At 37.7% G+C, this 19,442-nt stretch overlaps 1 protein-coding gene across 1 annotated transcript in view; it reads right to left on the reverse strand.

Moving 5' to 3' along the window:
- The window catches only part of mbo (nuclear pore complex protein Nup88), a 109,897-nt gene that overhangs the window by 20,655 nt on the left and 69,800 nt on the right, over positions 1-19,442 (reverse strand). Inside the window, exon 2 of the mRNA XM_003702564.3 lies at positions 11,819-11,988. Within this exon, the coding sequence (XP_003702612.2) occupies positions 11,819-11,988 (170 nt within the window). The remainder of the gene's footprint in view (positions 1-11,818; positions 11,989-19,442) is intronic.

Below are 19,442 nucleotides of genomic sequence, written 5' to 3' on the forward strand. Positions count from 1 at the left end.
GCGTCTAGGAAAGGAAACTGCATTGACATAAGGCACATGATCTTACTATTCGTCGGTTTCTATTTTTCCAACAACAGCAAATAAATTCCTGTATTATTTCATCAAAGATCGTACGAAAACTCTGATAGCATTGCATTACCCACAGTCCTGGGCAGAGCCGGTCAACAATAAATCTGATAGCATTGCAGACTGCACATAATCATTTCATCAAGTCAGGTTTGAACCGGTAATACTATCACTACAGCAAAGTTGTCAGTTTTCAAAAAGACACAATACGATCGTCAGTCACACATTCCCTTAATTTAAAAAATATTTAAAGCTCGGCAAAGAAGGCTCGTAAGATAGTTGGCATCTCTGCGGCTTGTGGATGGGCCGCAGGCGAAGGGGGATACGCGAGCTAGGGTGCGAGGGTGGCCCATAAAATCGGGATGTTACGCAAAATATAACGAGCAACGTTCTGCTGGGCTGGCTGACGCTCCTGTCGTAATTCATCCGGCTCTCGCTTGCGTTCGCCTTCTCGACGACACCTGCGTCGGCAACTAAGCCCGTTAATTCTCGAGGTTGCGTCGCGCTTTCATCGCGGCCATCGGTTTACAGAAGCCGTTCCTTGCTGCTACTTCGCAGCCTTGTCCTGCGTGCCTTGCTTCTCGATCTTCCCGTCCTGGCACATTCCCTGCCAGCCAGTCACATTTGAATCGTAAATCCTTTCCCCGAATCTAAGTACCAACTGCGATATTCTTACAACTTAACAATTTTCCAGGTGATCCAAGAAAATTAAATTAAGTCGTCAGACTAGTTAGAGACCGATGTTAGATTTATAGTAGAATACTGTGAAATAAAAATGTGGAGTACAGGACCGGAGTACAGGGTTATCGGTTCAGGGTGCAAATTGGTCATTTGACAGGCTTACTATAAATAACAAATCGATAATTTCGAATTGTTCTAATGTAGCGGTAGCTGGAAAGATGGTGACAATAGACTCAGCAGTACCTGAAATGCGATATGTGAGATGGACAGGAACTATTTGTGTCAATCAGAGGGCTCACCACTAGCGAGAAAGGTCTTGACGACATGCGCCATCTAGCGGCGACACTTCATTTCAAATGTATAGGTGTTCGACACATCCGAAGACTCAAATATTTCACAGAGTGTAAAATTACTACATAATTTAGAGGGGATCCCCATTCAAACATGATCGGTACAAAGCTCCCCCCATTTCCAAAATAAAAATTTCGCCCAAGGTTTAAAGCTAATACTTTCTTCAACCCTTTGGCTCGTTACGCAAAGGGTCGCAAGAAATCGCGTAACAGGATACCAAGCATCGCACACAAAGCAAAAAGAGAAGGTCAATTTAATCCTGGCAGTTCCTCGCGAAAAGCGCACGAGAGCAGCTTCCCGTAAGGAGCAGCATCGAAGATCACGAGCGTGAATAATATGGGGCTAGAATGGGCTTTTTCCCGACTTCCTTCCGGCGGGCTGGCATCCTTTCTTGTCTGGGGGCGCGCATGGGAGACAGCATTCTGCGCGTACAAACGTGCACCAGGAGACAGAGGGCACTTGATGTAGGTCTACGTAAAAAATAAAAAAAAAAAAAAACACGCACTTAGGTAATCGCGCTACAGCCGTGAGCACCGGCGAGCAAGCAAGCAAGCAAGCAAGCGGTTCTTCTAATCAAAGAATTCCGGCCGTAACGCCGGAGGAAAAATTTAAATACGCGAGACGCATTCTGGTCGTCTGCGTCGTCATTGTCCTGGACGTCGTTGTCGTCGTAACGAAATAAAACCCGACGGTAAAAGAGAGACATCTGTCGGTTCTTTTAATTACCGCGGTACGTGTGCCCAGGCTAGAGGCTACTGCCATGTACCTTACATTTTCCTTCCTCTTTCAGCAACCTTCTGCTCTTCACGGCTCTCTCGTTCTCTCTCTCTGTCTCCTCGTCGACGATGCTGCCCTTTTGTTGCTCGCTTTTTCGTCAGACTCACGTCGCGTCGGTTCGTTCATACTCTATCAGATCTGGCTCGTTTGCATGATTTACGTCACGTTGGAAGAATTGGGAATTTGGTCCGTAGATTCGTTTCGCTGGGAGGATTATGGGAATTTTAATCGGTTCCGTAGGAGAATCTAGGGACGTAGGAGGTGAAGATGTCTGTTCTTAGTGACTTCTGTTTTAGAGATGTGTGTAGTAGAGGTATTCTTGAGATAGAGATGTGTGAACATAACAATTCTGAAATTTATAAATTTATCAATTTTCTAAGTTCTCAAATTCTCAGATCGTCAAATCTGTATGTTAGAGTTTCATACAGATGAGGTTTACGACATGACGAGAGAATGGTCACTTTTGAACCCCATAATTTAGTATCCGTACCATCTGCGTGCCAGCACTACGATGGTACGTGACAATTTGTAGTTTTTAGCAGATCTGTTTATTGCTGCACTAGTCTTTAGAGTTTTTGGCTTCAGTGACACAGGTCATGTCATAAATCTCCCAGCTTAGAAGGTCAGAGGGCGATCTGACCCTTAGAAGTAACGGGTCCCGCGGACCGGGACTGACGTCATAGGATTTTGGAAAAACCCGGATTCTCCCCGGAATGCCGTCCTCCCCCGTAGGAACTTCTGTTCCCCTTCCAGAAAAGTACCACGCTAAGGGCGCAATGGAAGGGAGGACAGAGGTGTTAACGAAGCTAGAAGATGACAAATTGGACAGATAGCTAACAGTTTAGATAACTAACAGTACAAACCGACAACAGTATAGACAGGAGAATAGTTAGATAGTACAGAGTTTAATCAGTATAGAACAGAATCAGTTTAACACTTATAAATATTCGACACACTAAAACACACACACACACAACCTCCGTTTATACACACACACACACACACGTCTTTATTAAAACCTATATTTTTAATACAAGTTTGTGAGTGTTTCTACACGGCCCCAATCCGTACAAACATTGGGTGGTCCTTCGATTCCAATAGAACTTAGACGGCACGAAGTGCAATAACCAGGGTTCGACCAAACCCTAACACTGTAGGTTCCAGGTTATTAAATCACCAAATATCTAGGTGTCTAAATTACTACATCATCAAATCTCTATATTTCCATATCAGATGTCTATATCCCAGAATGCACAAGTATCTATGTTCCTAGATGCTTAGATTTCCATGTCAGATGTTTATATCTCAGAATACACAAGTATCTATGTTCCTAGATTCTTAGATTCCCAAGTTTCTAGTTCTCCAAATCCTTGGACCACCGAATCCTTAGATTTTCAAATCTCATGGTATTCAAACACCAATATATCCTAAATCCTTAAATTTCCAAATTTGTAGGTTATCAAGTTTCTAGAATTCCAAATTCCAAGGTCTTTAAATACTTACATATATATGAAATATCCCTATCAAATCCTTAAATATCCCATATCTGTAGATCCCAAATCTTAAAATCTACAAACTCCAAAGTGTTCATATTGCTACATCCGCATTTCTATAAAATGGCAACTCGTCTTCAGATCTTCAAATCCACAAAAATCCCTAAAAATCAACAAGTGAGAGTCTTCCTTTTTCGTTGCCATGCTTCCTATTTACGAGGTTCATTCTTTATTATTGATGTTTCAGATTTGCTCTTATGGTATATGATATTTGTCTATAATACTTGTATAAGTCGAGTTAGAATATTTAAATAATAACAAAAATTAAATATTATTATTTGATTTTGACAATGTTAGTTATTCGTACGTCCCTATATTACATTTCATGTAAAGTTTCATATATGGTGCGTTACATATAGTAGATTCACATAAAGGTGCGTCATACAGGTGCGTCACATAAGTTGGCTTCATACATAAGTGTGTCATATATGATGGTGTCACATAAAGGTGCGTCACATATGGTGGTGTCATATAAAAGTGCGTTATATATGGCGGTGTGACATAAAAGTGTGTCACATATGCTGACTTTACATACAGGTATGTCATATATGTTGGCTTTACATACAGGTGCGTCATATACATATGGTGGTGTCACATAAAGATGCGTCACATACGTTGACTTCACATAAAGGTGTGTCATATATGCTGGCTTCACATACAGGTGCGTCACATATGCTGGCTTCACATACAAGTGCGTCATATATAGTGGTGTTATATGTATAGGGGTGCGTCCAAGGTTAAGACACATACCATCGTTAATTTTGTGAACATATGCGAATGATAAGAGTATATTTATAAAATGAGATGATGAATGAATGAGTGCTAGGGGAAGTCTATAAAAGAGTGAGAGAAGAGCAAAATATGAGAGCTGCCGAAACAGTGTGAACATGGTCGCGCAAAGGGAAGTTTGTAAGAGAAATAGTAGTACTACAGTTAACTATAATAGTTTACTACAGTTTATTAGAGAAAATAAAGTTATAATTAGCAGCTACAAAATTACTTTCTAAACTAACGCTACCTTTCTTTTCTTAACATTCTCTAAAACTGACAAGAAACAGTTGAATTTATTCCGAAATCCCGCAATGGTAGTATTTCGTGGCAGTCACAGTCATTACACGGAGTAACATACTTAGGTATGCCAGAACATTCCTGTCGGTCGAATCACTCTGTCCGCAATTAAGCAGCGTCGATTCTCTAATTCCGCTAATCGCCGCTCGTATTTCAGCTCCTTTGTTAACCGCTGATTCGACGAGAAGCGACTCGGCCGGCAATAAAGTTTCGCTGTTCGCTGATAAAGGGTTGCACACGGGTTTCCTATATATTTTTCTCCTCAGCGACATTTTTCAAAAGGCGCGGATATCATCGGGGACCATCTAAATCATTTGGTGCGCTCCGCAAACACGTCCCTCTCTTTCTGGCTCGGCACCCTCGAAAATGCGGGCTGTTGGGTGATTTTCGTTAGTGCTTGCTCATCGAAAAAAAGTTGGAAAAAAGAGGAGTACGAACAGGTCGGGAAACGGGGCCGACCAGTGGGTGGGTGGTGGTGCGGAAGTTGTGTGGAGACACGCGCGAGTATGTGGATTACCGGCCTCCGAATGTACGAGTGGACCGCGTGTGGTTCACCGAGATTAGCCTCGGGTTTATATCGGGATTACATATGTAAAACCATTAGGTTAAATCATTTTTTAAATAAACGTATCCTATCCCCTTTCACCGGTGGCCGGCACCGGAATAGATAGGAGAGCTGCAACACAGCCCCTCAGGACCGTGGGCTTCTCGGACGCCGGTGAAATATTCTGCAGCACGTACGTTTCTGGTACGGACACTGCTATCAATTATTGATGTTTTATTGATATTTGATACGCTTATGTTATCGTGAAGGTAGCTTCATTGTTTTTATACATCAAAACGAACATCAATGTTATGGTAATAGTAATAGAATGCCAACAGAAATAATATATGGTAATGGTAATAGAATAATTTTTTATTACGTTGAAATTTTAGATGAAACTCGTGCTTATCTAAATAAACTTCTCTCCTTACGGCGTTGATTATAATAACCGCGTCACGCTTATACCTGCAACACTTACAATATTCAAAAATCAATTATTCAAAAATCAATTAACGGAATATGAAGAGGTATAAAATCTCTAAAATAATGTAAAAGATTGTAAAAATAATGATATTTTTAATAAAAATGCTGATTACCCCTCTTCACAGGAGGTGACTTTAAATGTATATCTAATAAACATTGCAAAAAACAGCAAATTCCAAAAACACGTATCCTCTATTTTTGTCCATAGTTTACGTATACGAAGTTGCAAAAAAATAGATCAACATTTAGTGCAAAAATTTAAACAAAAATGATAAATTTTCAAAATATTATTTAAACAAATAAAGTTTATTGAAATTTTTTACGCACACAAATTCCCTATTTAAAGACGAACAATTTACAAAAAAAAGAATCCAATTATCTTCTTTAATTCCGAAGAGATATTCCCAAAAATATGATTCCAACCCCCAACTTCGAGGGCTATTTTCACCCCTTCAATATGCACTATTGCCGATAAAAAAAAAATACGTGTCAAATATTTTTTTGAGAACTATATCTCACATAAGTTTCATCAAAATCGGTGTGTCTGGGTTGGATATGTTCTCTTGTCAGAATGGATTTCAAGGTCATGATGTAATACATCGTTGAATTCGTTTCGATGCGCTCTTTCATATGATATAAAAAAATATATACCATTCATATCTTAAAAAATAGTATAAATACGAAAAAAAATACATACTTCATTATGTTGATTATAAAAAACACTATCACTTTTTCCTCTTTCATTTTTTTCTAGTACCAGTCATTTACGAGAAAAACGCTGGCTAGTAAATCGCTGAACACCCTGTATATTTATTACATTTTCGTTCGTGAGTGTGTGGTATAAGATTCTGTATTATATTTCTGCATGTATAAGACTCTGTACTATAACTTTGTACTATTATAAAACTCTGTTATAACTCTGTACTACATAAAACTCTATATTATAACTCTGTACTGCATAAGACTATTATAACTCTGTATTACATAAGACTCTGTGTTATAACGTTGTACTGTATAAGACTCTATTATAACTCTGTAGTACATAAGACTTTGTACTATAATTCTAATATAACTCTGCACTACATAAGACTCTGTAGTGAGCTCTGTACTACATAAGACTCTATACTGATCTCTGTACTGAATTCTGTACTACATAAAATTCTGTATTTTAACCGCCAATATTTCCGTTAGATAATTCAAAAATAAAGGTTACGAATTGAGTAAACTGCCTGTTCCAATAGTTGAAAATGAACTTTCCCAAACTGACTTTCAAAAAACTAAAGAACCATTTCTAACAATCCCCAAAAACTGCCATTAATTTAGTACAACCATTTGGAACCTAAATATTTTTCCAAACGTCTCCACCTCATTTCTATACCTCCGTTAAAAAAATAATCCAGATAATTTTACGTCCAACTGCCGTGTTTTAATACCGCACAAATTACACCGAGATGATCCCCGGCTGCACGACCACAGGCAGCATTTGTATCACGATTTTTCGCGAGAGCGTCTCAACGAGTGGCGAGGATCAGAAAACTGGAATCAACCCCCTCGAACGAGGACACAGCGCAGGGGGTTTTACGAGGTGAATACTCGAGGGACGATTCGGAAGGAACGTTTGTTGGAAGTGGAGTGGTCGTGTGGTATGGGGTTAGGTAGCACGAGAGGTGAAAATTATTCATAAACGTAGGCCGGCTTGCGACTCTCAGGGATGAGGAGAGGGGCTCTCTGATGGTGCCTCACACAACGAGACCGAAGCTGAAATCTACCGAATATTAAGGTAGGAAAGGTCCTCCCCAGACCGCATAATAAACACATAACGGTAATCCTTAAAACAATAATTAGCCGCGAGAGCCAACCAAGAGAGGCGACGATCTTCCGGCGGTGCAGGAAATAACGTTGGTTTCGTAGTCCGTTGCCGAATTAATACCATGATTCCGCGACACCACGACTTACCTACTCCGATCCAACTTTATACCGTTGAAACTGCACCTTCTTCCTATAACGATTATCCGGTATAACGTTCTAAGGACGGGTAAACTGTTATGGTGGTTCACTCCTACACTCCACTGCGGGAAACCATCGCTGATTTGTAGGGTGAATCGCTTAGTCGATCATAGCCGTAATTTGATTTTTGATCTTTTTCTTTGTGGTATTCTCAGATGTCTATTTTGCGTATATGCATTTTATAATAATATTGTAAACTGGTATACTTATGCAACTTGCATGATTTGTACATTATACTCCAGAGATGATACATTCATTACAAGTACGTGTATGAGGGAGTATCAGCTGATGCAATAAAAAATATATGGTTCCATTTGAAAAAACATGAATGACCTTCATATGTCCTTTACACGTCCACCTACAAAAAAATATACCACCAGCGTATGCCCCCCTCAAAACCATTCAACTTCATCTAAAACATTGTTTGCTATGAGTAATAATCATGACGCAAATTTAGATGACAAAATGTGGTGAACTACCCTGTATAAATGATCAATAAAATAAAGAAACTTTGTAGTGTTCATAATATTGAATTAATAATATACATCAAAAAATTAAAAAACAGAATTGAAAATTGAACTGTATATTTTTAATCATCCACAGCATAGTGTCTGACCATAAACTTAAATTTTCATTGTCACATTGAAAATGTGTGATGATGTGTTAGGCTTAATTCAATATATTAAATTCTACACATTCATGATTCTATGAACGTGATCCAAGCTTTTGACATCAAGATTCTACTACGTATACAGTGTGAATTAGTCAGTTTTGATTAATGTTAAATTTTGCATTAACTTGTGACTTTAAATTTGTAAAATTTGTCAAATAGATAAATATTGTAATATTAACATTTGAACTGCCATGTTATCATGTAGCTGATTTTGAAATTTCCATACAAATATTATTAAGAATTCATATATTTACAAATATTCGTATTACCTAGTTAGAACTGTAAGTATTAAAATATTGGTAAGATTTAATCAAAATAAAACTATGTTCAAAATTCTCAACTGCTCCGGCAAAGTTCCGCCACACAATCTGATATCATGGTTTCGATGATAAAAATTGATGAGCAAAGTTAAGATTTAGTGTTATAGGAAAAGGTAACTTTAAGTGCTTGAGGTCGTAACGTAATTCGATACAATATTCAGCGTCCTCATCGACCAACAAATTCCAAGCTTCGAAGCGTGGAAAGCGAGTAACCGAGCTTTGGATTAAGCAAATGGCGGCAATAATAGTGATTATTCGGATTATGATATCAGAGAGCGAAGTGGGTTCGCTCGGACTTACCGGCAGTCGGTAACTGCTGCGCTACCAAATCCCGACTTCAAGACACCGGATTAAAACTATTACCACTTCGCGACGCCTTTAGCCTCACACCGTCTCACGTACCCCTTTCTCTTTCTCTGATATTCGTGGCTAGCTTCTTGCGCCCTTTTACGGAATTTAAGCATTTTAAACGCAGACAGGGATCTGAAATTTTCGGGGGGTCCGACTGACTTGTTGGTGTCAATACTAATGAGGTTGTTGAGGACGCTTCTAACAGAAAGGACGTATTTCAGTAATTTTTAGTAAATGCAAAAATATGGTGTATATGCAAAAATTTGGCGTTTATTAGGACTGACGTGTTTGTGTTTATTTTTTGTATTTGAGGTTTATATGTTTCTGGATTTTTGGAAATTGAAAATGTGCGACTTTGAGGATTTAGGACTTTGGGAATTCGAGAGTATTGGTCTGTGTTAACCCTTTCGCTTCGAGCGCCGCTTACAAGCGGCGCGTACAATATGACCTGTGGGTACGAGCGCCGCTTATAAGCGGCGTGCACAATATGACTTGTGGGTAAGCGCTTCTGTTCAGTTACAGTACTTCGGCGGACTGGACAGCCGAAGCGAAAGGGTTAAATTTCCTAATTTCTGAATTTTCAGATTCTTGAAATAAAAGTAATGAATTTCAAACTTTAAAACTTCCAAATTCCCAACTCTCCAACTTTCTGATCCCTAAAATTCTCAAATAGTCAAATTCTCAAATTACTAAATTTTTCAATTCTTAAATTTCTAACTTTAATATTACTACATTTTAAACACCAAAACTCCCAAATTTCCAATCCTAAAATTTCTAAATTTTCAACTTCAAAGCCCCTAAATTTCCAACCCCTCAACTTCCTTTTCCAAATTTCCAAACACCAAACGTTCCAGTCCCAAAATCTCAAACTACCCCATCTTCCCTAAACGTTAAAAGTTTCCCGAGCAATAACGCATAACCCCCATTTTTCCGTTGTTTAACCCAGTTGGAAAGAGACATTAAATCTCCTAGCTTTCTCTCTAACGGCCGCGACTCTCTTACAAATATATTCAAGTCCGGTTACCTTTCTTATAATTTCTCCTGATTCTGGTTGCTTTTGTCGGAAGCGCAAAGTAGAATCGCTTAAGTGAAATAACGAAAAAAGTTTAGCATAAACTGCCGCTCTTAATTTGACCAGTTTGTTCAGCTTGGAGCCCTTGGTTGCACGACGGGCTAAACGTTTCGTTCGTTTCCGGAAAAACTTCCGGAATTATGAATTAGCGGGAAAGTCGGCAGGAAGGTAATGCATTTATTCTGGGCTCGACTTACTATGAAATTATAATGCAAAGGACAAGTTGGAGTCTACCCTTTTACCTTGGCGAATTAAGTGGCATCGTTTGCTCGTCATCATGATTCAAACTAATTAGAATTTCACTTTTGCTTGGTGGAAGTTTCGTTCGAACACCGATTTAATTTCTCTTTCTGTTTTAAGTCTCTTAGACTGTGTTCACACTTTTTTTCTTATTGATAAATAGAGAAATGTGTGGCAATAACATCTCCTAATTTGTGAATGAGGACCACGATGTGATTGAAGACAATGAGTGTAATGTACAATCCAGACCAAGATGACGATTGTCCAAAATAGATGTGTCCACTCTCAGTTTATCTAGAATTATAAATATTCTAAATGAGGCTCCAGAGTACCTCAAATCCTAATGTTTAAGATGGAAGGTGGGACCAAAATCCGAATTGCATCCATGATCAGATGTCTTGACCATGCACCATGCACCTTTCTTAATCCTAATGAAACTATAGAAGAATATCTCCTAACTTGTGAATGAGGACCACGATGTGACAGAAGACTCTGAGTACAAATATCCACACCTAGATAGCTGTCCAAAAAAGATGGTCCCACTTTCCATCTACCTCAAATTATAAAAATTCAAGAAGGGCCCATAGAACTCCACATCCACATTCTTAAGACGTATATGACAAACCGAATGACGTCCATGATCAGGTCCCGACCCTTATCCCGAAAAAAAGCCGTAGGAACATAAGGTATAATCTTTAACCACCTGGCTAATTGCGTGATGTTCTAATCACCAGAAAGATTAGACGCGAGGACAAGTAGATGCCGTGACAGAAAGTGAGGAGGATAATGTTACGCGAGGTAGTAGTCTCGGTGGCATGTGTCGTTGATGAGGCGGTTAGTATTCAGCGGTGCTTTCCTGGGCCTGGAACTTTTGAAAACTAACCGAGTAAAGCCACCTTAATTCCATAAGAGGGAGACCAAAGGGGTTCGGGCGTCATCGTAACACCCTCTTAATTACAGGATATTAGGACGCCCACAGGAGCCACGGAGGTGCAGGAAGCCAGATAGCGCGATTTATTATTCGCGGTCTACGTTATCTCGCTTTTTAGCAGCCGGATTTCTTAGCCTGTGAGCTACTGTCTCTACTTCCTCAGATTGATTTCCCTATTTTTAACTCCTTTTAATTCCCTGATTTTTGACCGCTATTTTCAGATTGATTCCCTAATTTTTTTTCTCAGATCTCTGTACTTTACATTGAGGAAATGTACTGAGGACCTGAGGAGGTTGACTTCGTGCTTTCTGTTTGATGCCTAACGATTTCGTTGCGACAATTTTGTCATTTACTGACATTTGTTGTGACAGTAAATTCTGATTGGTATATGAAACTGATAATTGAGCAACTCACAGTGAGAATTAACATAGACCCATACAAAATAGAGTATCATTTAAAAATGAAAAGTAACTTAAAACTCTTTCTACAAATCACAATAAAGTGATAGATATAAAAGAATGTGTTGTAAAGAGATGAATGAAGATTTGATATGTTTGGACATGGACATAAGTCTGATACTTTCAGATGATAGCGTTAGAACCTATCTGATGTTAGGTCTACCTTATTTTAGCACAGCAAACAGTGGTTATCAATTATAGAATTTGTACTTTATTGTATCAATTATATTTTGAGTTACTTACATGCAGAGAATTTCTTCTTTCCCGCCCTGGAAAGTGCCATCCTTACCCCACCGCTTAGGTAGTTCCATCAGAACTATCCCTAAGTTACCCCACAAAGCCAGTTGCGTTCCCGTCTCATTGATTAACAGATTTTTGATATCGAAGATTGGGGGATCGGTGAGTAGAAGTTTCTGGAACATAGAAATTAGTAGTGATTAGATAACAATGTTGTTTACCTAGAATCTCTTCTTAAATCTGAGCTATGATAAACTCTGCAAATTCTTATAAACATCTTTCGATTTTAGTATCAATTAAAAATGAATTAATACTGAAATAGCTGTGTAAAATCAAGAAGAAAATTGAATACGATCAAAATCAAGAAATATGAGTCACTCCAATATGATTAATAAAATATTTTAATGCTAGATTAATATATTTTAATCGCTTATCAATAAGTAAAATTGAAGAAATGTCATTTGAATTTACAATTTTAATTTTCGGACGTAACGAGATATCCTACAGCCCCTCGGATTCCACTTTTTCCACCCTCGTCGGGCATCGTCTATCGATTAATAAACTTTATAATACGATCCTGCTCCTCGTTTGTTTTCCAGTTTGATTTTTATCACGGCGGTCCGGGAAAAAGGCAGGTGCACGACGAGCCACCCCCTTTCCCCCTTTTTACCGCCCTTCTCTCAATGTCGGGATTTCTCTTTAACATCCCCCTTGCTACGGGTCTAACCCCTCTTTCGCCTCGATATTTAATTTCGAACTAAGTTCGCGAACGCGAACATCATTACAGGCGAGGCATCCCTAAGGTTTGGGGGTATCGGCGCGTATCAAGGAGCAATTATTTTTTTTGCCTGAGGGTAGGTTTTTTTACAAGGATGATCAACCTGCACCGATGGCAGGAAATGTTCCACCTTCTGAGACGATGTAAGCTTGAGAAAAAGGCTTGATAGTTTGGAATCATTTAAATGATAGCTTGAATCATTTAACACACTGATTTTGATCAGAAGATCATGTTTAGAATATGTGAAATTCAACTACTGACTGGAAACTGAAGAGCAAATTTTACAGATGGTTTTCTTAAGAATTGTAGCAAATATTAGCTTTATCGTTATTTTTTAATTGATACCACAACAAATTTTGATATATTTTGATGAAAGACTTTTGACAAATTCTGACTTTTTGAGGGGTTGATTTATGACTTGATTACGTTTTTAAGGAGTTAAATTATTATTTAGTTAAATTTTCACAGGGTTGAATTATTATTTCATTAATTTTTCAAGGGGTTGATTTATGACTTGATTCATTTTTTAAGGAGTTAAATTAATATTTTTGTTAATTTCTCAAGGGATGATATTAGTATTTCATTCATTTTTTAAGAAGTTAAATTATTGTTTGGTTAGTTTTTCACAGGGTTGAATTATTATTTCATTAATTTTTTAAGGAGTTGATTTATGACTTGATTAATATTTTAAGGAGTTAAATTAATATTTTGGTTAATTTTTCAAGGGGTAAAATTAGTATTTCATTCATTATTTAAGAAGTTAAATTATTATTTGCTTAATTTTTCACAGGGATTGAATTATTATTTCATTAATTTTAGAAGGGGTTACATTATTATTTGATTAATATTTTAAGAGGTTAAATCACTATTTTATTAATTTTGGAAGGAGTTAAAATATTATTTCATTAATTTCTCAAGGCGTTAAATTCTCATCAAATTATTTTCTCAAGAAGCTAAATTATTATTCACTTTTCATTTTCATTATAGTCAACAGAATATAATAAAACAATTTTCTCATGTTAAATGCATTGTTATTAAAAAAATCTACTTTTCCATATATTAACCAACGTATTTAACCTACGACAGAGAAAATAAATAATCTTCTGTATTAAAATAAGGTAAGACTCCTTCTCCCTCCATTTCGCATCAACACCGATAAACCTTCCCAATCAAATAATCACCCTGAAGGATCCTCTCCGAACGTATTCGCTTCTTAAAATGAAAAAGTGCGAAGCCAAACGCGCCCTAACATTAAGCAAGAATGGTCTAGTGCGTTTAAAAGTTTTCTTCTCATTAAGACTTATTCCCCAGGGATCTCGGCGGGCACACAACGCGGGCACAAAGAGTGGCGCTGTTCTCCTTCTCCTCTCTAGCAGTTAGAAACACATTTATTAACGGCAGCTCATCTCATCTCGCTGTTAAGTACCAGTAAGAGAGTGCTCTTCCACCCCCTTCCGTTATCCTCTCGCCAACAGTTCTCATTCACTTTGGTAGCTGTCCCGTCCAGGGGAGAAAGAAAAAAGACGTCACATCGTCGACGCCTTATTAATCCGCGTGCCGAGGAAAGAAGGTGTTCGTGGGAGGGTGGCCCTCTGCAGAAATTAAAAGAACAGAGGGTATAATGTGAACACATCCATTCCGTGACCCTCTTTTTCTATCGCGCTGTCCTCGTCCCTTCTTCGTTAGCCGACACGACACCATTAAACACGCTGTTTCACGCTTTCCCTAAACGTCACTCAGGCTGGACGTCGTCACGTTTTCTTCAAATCCGATGTACACGTTTATTTCCAATGTTCTTCCACGGGAATCTGGACCTTTCATGTTTAATTCCTCCGAGACTGCGCGGGAAGTTGCCACCAAATAAATAATGAATGTTCAGAAATACTGCAGACAATGGAAATAATTGATCATTTGAATTTGTTTGAAACTAAGGATACAAGAGGTATCGAAGAATATTAAAATATTCATTTTAAGGTTTGCATCTTAGAACATTTTGGATGCACATAAAATTGAAAACGAAATTAAGTAATAAGTAAACAAACGATGAAACTTGAGTTAATAGACATATGTCATTTAAGATTATGTATGTATGTGAGATTAAAAGTATATCATACATGTGTATCATAATAACAAATTTTTTCTACAGACAAAAATGGTCGACCAATTTTTTTCAACAGACAAATTTGATAAAACGAGCAAAACTAAATAATCTTGAAAAATATTCGAGCTTAATGGCGAATTATCGATAAAACGCTGCAGTCCGATAAGGGCTAATCTTAACTGATATGAATTTAGTGTTACTTTACCTCCAAGTACTTCGATATTTTATTCTATGTCATTAAAATGTCTACATTTGAAAATGTGTCATATGTAGAAAACACCGATACGTAAAGTCTTAATATGAAAAAATATGTACTTAGCAAACATAAACCGACTTCAGTAATTTATGAAAATTGAATGTAATATGCGTTATTGTATAAATAATTATGATAAAATATATGCATATCTAAAAGTTTATCAATTCATGAGCATAAACGTATTCACAAATTTAGTTATTTATCGCCGCCGCTAGATGGTGCATGAGACTGACTTTCTCGCTAGTACTCAACGAGCTCTCCGACACAAACCGTCACAAACTTACAGCCTTATGTATTGTGCATGCTATTTTCTAATATACGCGTCCAAAAATTTATAAACATATGACCGAGTTAACAGTTAATTTTTATTTAACTCTAACTTAATAATATTTAGCATTTAACTTAATAAATTAATGTTAACTAAATAACTTCCTTCGCTCAAAAAAATTACTTCTCGTAACGAAACTACTCGTTTCGTTGACTTAAAAATTTGAAAGAACATAGCCGGTAAACGAGAAAGTCGGTAAAACTTTTGTGTTCGATGGAACAAGAAACCGTGAGATTTTGGGTGGGATGAAAAAGGGAAATACGGCAATCCCGGGAAAAGCAAAGGCTCGGGTCGCAGCAAAGATGGCAAACGAGGACGTTAGCCGAATAATGCAAAACAAACCTCATTTGAGATATAGTCCAGCATTTGTCCATATTAAGGTGTGTTGTCGGCATGGCGGCGCTTTCATTTCGTGTGTATGCTGGTACGCTTTTGAAATTATATAGCGAGAGCATCAGTCGTCGTTAGTCAGTTTCCTGCCGCATTCCGGCGTTAACTATGTGTATCTTCAGCACCCGTTACGTAGCCATTTATCAGTGAGCTCCTCCATACGCGTTATTTTCCCGCGTTAAGATGCACAGTTCCGCGGGTAATATTTCAGTTGGCTATGGCGACACATCGTCCGCGAATTTGCTCGTCAACATCTCAACGTATCTTTGCGCTAACCAGATACATACGTTACGCGATTTGTCTCAAAAGTTTCTCCGTTGGGAAAACAAACGATAGGGTAATTGTACCTAATGCCACGCTCCAACGTCTTTACATAAGTACCAAATCTTTCATTGTAAAACTATCATGAATTGTTGTTATAAAAATCACATTTGATCTACAAATACATATATTCTATTACTGGATAATGTTGGAAGTTTCGGACACCATTTAAAATCGAGAACCACAATGCCACAACTGTAGGTACATTCTAAATATATTAAATTAAATAGCTGAAATTAGAAATAATATTGTTTGTTAATAACATTGTTCTATTTTGAGTAATTATAGGACCAAATTGATATTAAGTACTAAAATAAAAATATATGATTTTTAAAATTAAAAAAGTCCTCATTTTTCTGTAAAGAATAAGGTGACCATAGTGTCCACGTGTAGATTGATGTCGTTTAAACGGTGTGAACTGCAGTCTGAGTACAGTAACACGGCGTAACTTGTTGAAGACACCTGAAGGATTTGCGAATTTGAAAACCATGCCTAATTGAAATTCTTGGAGAGTAATGATCTAAGTAGTCAAGCGAAGCTGCTTGAACTTATCCAATTTGGTTCTCTCTCGTAGACGATCAACGTCGTAATCGGTGACCCGGTTCGTAGCTGCACAGCAGCAAAACTTGGACCCTTCTAGCGTTACCCTCCCCTTCCCATGATCGTCCTGCCATGGTTGTTGTCTTATTAGTTTAGAACTTAGGCTTAATATAAAGTTGCGTGTGTCGTCCATGATGGAAGTCGGGTCTGGAAGACAACGTCTCCAAGTTTCTCCGCTTGGAAGAATATACAATAGTTACTATTGCGTATTCTAAATGTTATCACACTGTCATTTTTGCTTTTTTATTTTCATGTTATTGCTAGTTAATTAATGTTCCTTTTACTTTGTTATATCAAGCTAGTAATTTTGTTCAAGTTTTGTCCTCTTGGATGTTAGCTAAGTCAGTGCTGAATGTTACTTGAATAATTATGCTTAGGAAAAAATATAATTTGTGGCGGTTTCGCTCGGTGCCGCTAGATGGCGCATTGGACCGAGAGTTTCTCGCTAGTACTCAACGGGCCCTTCGACACAAACCGTCCCAAACTTACAGTATGTACTGTTCTGTACATACTATGTGCACGTTGTGTACTACTATATGTGCTATATACTATTATGTGTACTATGTATACATTATTATGTGCTATGAATATACTATGTACACACTATGAATACGTAGTTAAAGAATGGTCATAACTTCCTAAACTTAAATGAATAAAAATGGGGTTGGTTGCATACAACGCTCTTAATAATATAACCTAATATGTTTTACATAATATTTAACTTTTGCAAAGTAACCTGAATAGGATCCTCCACTTTACGGTTGAAATTTGGCGCGCTTCAGTAATAAACTATTTACGTCTTGTATGGTTATAACTATGCATAGTTACTACAATAAAATATAATGTAACTTTAATTGCGTTACTTAATCGTATAATGTAAAGCAATGTGTAAAGCATGTGTTCCTTTAAAGCATATGTCATTTTATCACAAAACGTGTTGTTGCGATGTATGGACAGTGTACACCATAGACCAAAGATCCCTAACCAAGACGTCGACATAAGTAAACAGGAACAGTTCATCAGGAACAAAAGCCGATAGCAGGTAACGAGCGTTATACGCGTCGTTTTGCAGCGAGAAAGAGGTGGAGGGAGGCCCGTTAGGTGGTCGACGTCGGGTGTAAATTTGCATTGAACGAAATGAGGCGCTATGGGGCATTCCAGTCCGAAGTTAATAGCTTTCCAACGATTAACTGTATCTCCCCATCCACCGGTTCACCCTGTACCTCTCTTTCCCCTGGGTCGTTCATTCGACGCGTCATGCTTCGTTCGTTGTCCCGTTCTCGCCGACTTTGCTCCTCTCTTTCTCTCCTCCCCCTCACTTACCTATATCGTTCTAATAATATACGTTCGGAAGGTCGCGAAATAACTGACTTTCCATGTCAGAAACAACGACACGGCGATCGCGTTGTTCAACAATTGATGTCAACATAATTTGGCAGAGGATTTTCCAGAGGGACACCAATACACGAAGTTCAATGCCAACACGGAGCAAAGGGATCGCGTGCAGTTAGGTGCAAAAGGCGACGCCTACCGTGGCCGCAGCCAATAGTTTCCAGGCACGGAAAGGCGCCACGGGGGTTATAGGGCATAATTTAGTGGACAGTTTGATATACAAACAATCTTTAATGAAATTCTTGGTGTTCATTAATAACGCATTACAGCCTCGCGCCGGTGTCGGCATCGGTACCCGGGAATCCCATACCCTCATCCCCTACTTTTACCCCTACGCCTTCCTCTCTAACCCTCCATCGTGACGTTCTCCGACAACCTTTATCGTCCCCGCTTTACACTAACTCTTTTACTCTCTCTTCTGCGAAAATTTTGCCACGTCTCGTCGACGAGAGCCGCTTAACTCGCCATTCTACATTCACGTTATGACTGCCCGTTTCCGTTCCGCCTCTTGTTTGGTCTGATGGAACTGAGAAATTGAAGTGCACGAAATTGTTAAAAATGATATCATTCTTTTTAATCGTGTAGTATTTATTTCTCAGCTTTCTTTTGCAATTTTGTTAATGCAAGTTTAGAGTTAGTTCAATTATGATTTGGTACATGCTTGCTATGATGTTTTATGTGATAACTGAGGTGATGAAAGGTAAAATGGTTGGTTTGGATTTGGTGATCCTTAATTACGTAAATTATTGTTATACTGAGTTCATTAAGTTTATACGAGATTACTAAGTTAGTTACGTTCACTAAGTTTATTAAAAATATAAAGAAAATTTAATATAAACGACGTGCGTCACGAGTGCGTCATGAGGGTAGCCCATTATGGGGTAGTGACATTAAATTTTTTTTTGAAATATTTTTTACATGTATTTGGACAATTTTGAATCTGCAATATTTTTATCAATTTTTTGAAGTTTTGTATCTATCACAGTTTCAGAAATTTTTATTTATTATAGATATTATTATTATTTATTATATTTAAAGAATTTTGTATCTATGAAATTTTTCATTTAAGAAGTGTGAGCACTCATTTGAATTTGACATGAGTTATCATGAGGATGATTGATAAAGTGATGATTATTTGATAAGAAATTACTTCCAGTATCTTTTCCTGGGTGTACCCTGTAAGTGCTAATGTTAGAATAGCTAGAATAGCTTATCAGGTATCGAATTTTGTGTTTTTTAAGAGAAGGAATGCAATTTTTTCTATTCGATGTATTATAATATTTGAAATATGTTTATTTAAAATAGAAGCAATGTTACAAAGTAAATTTGTGAATCAATAGTTTTCGGGAATAGGCACATTTATAAAAATGAAATTTCCAAATGATGCCATTAGGATAAGTAAATCTAATCTTTATGTGAGGATATTTGTGACGAAATCATTTTACTAATAGCAATGGTGTTTTT

The sequence above is a fragment of the Megachile rotundata genome, chromosome 16, assembly GCF_050947335.1.
Source record: "Megachile rotundata isolate GNS110a chromosome 16, iyMegRotu1, whole genome shotgun sequence".
Lineage (NCBI taxonomy): Eukaryota > Metazoa > Arthropoda > Insecta > Hymenoptera > Megachilidae > Megachile > Megachile rotundata.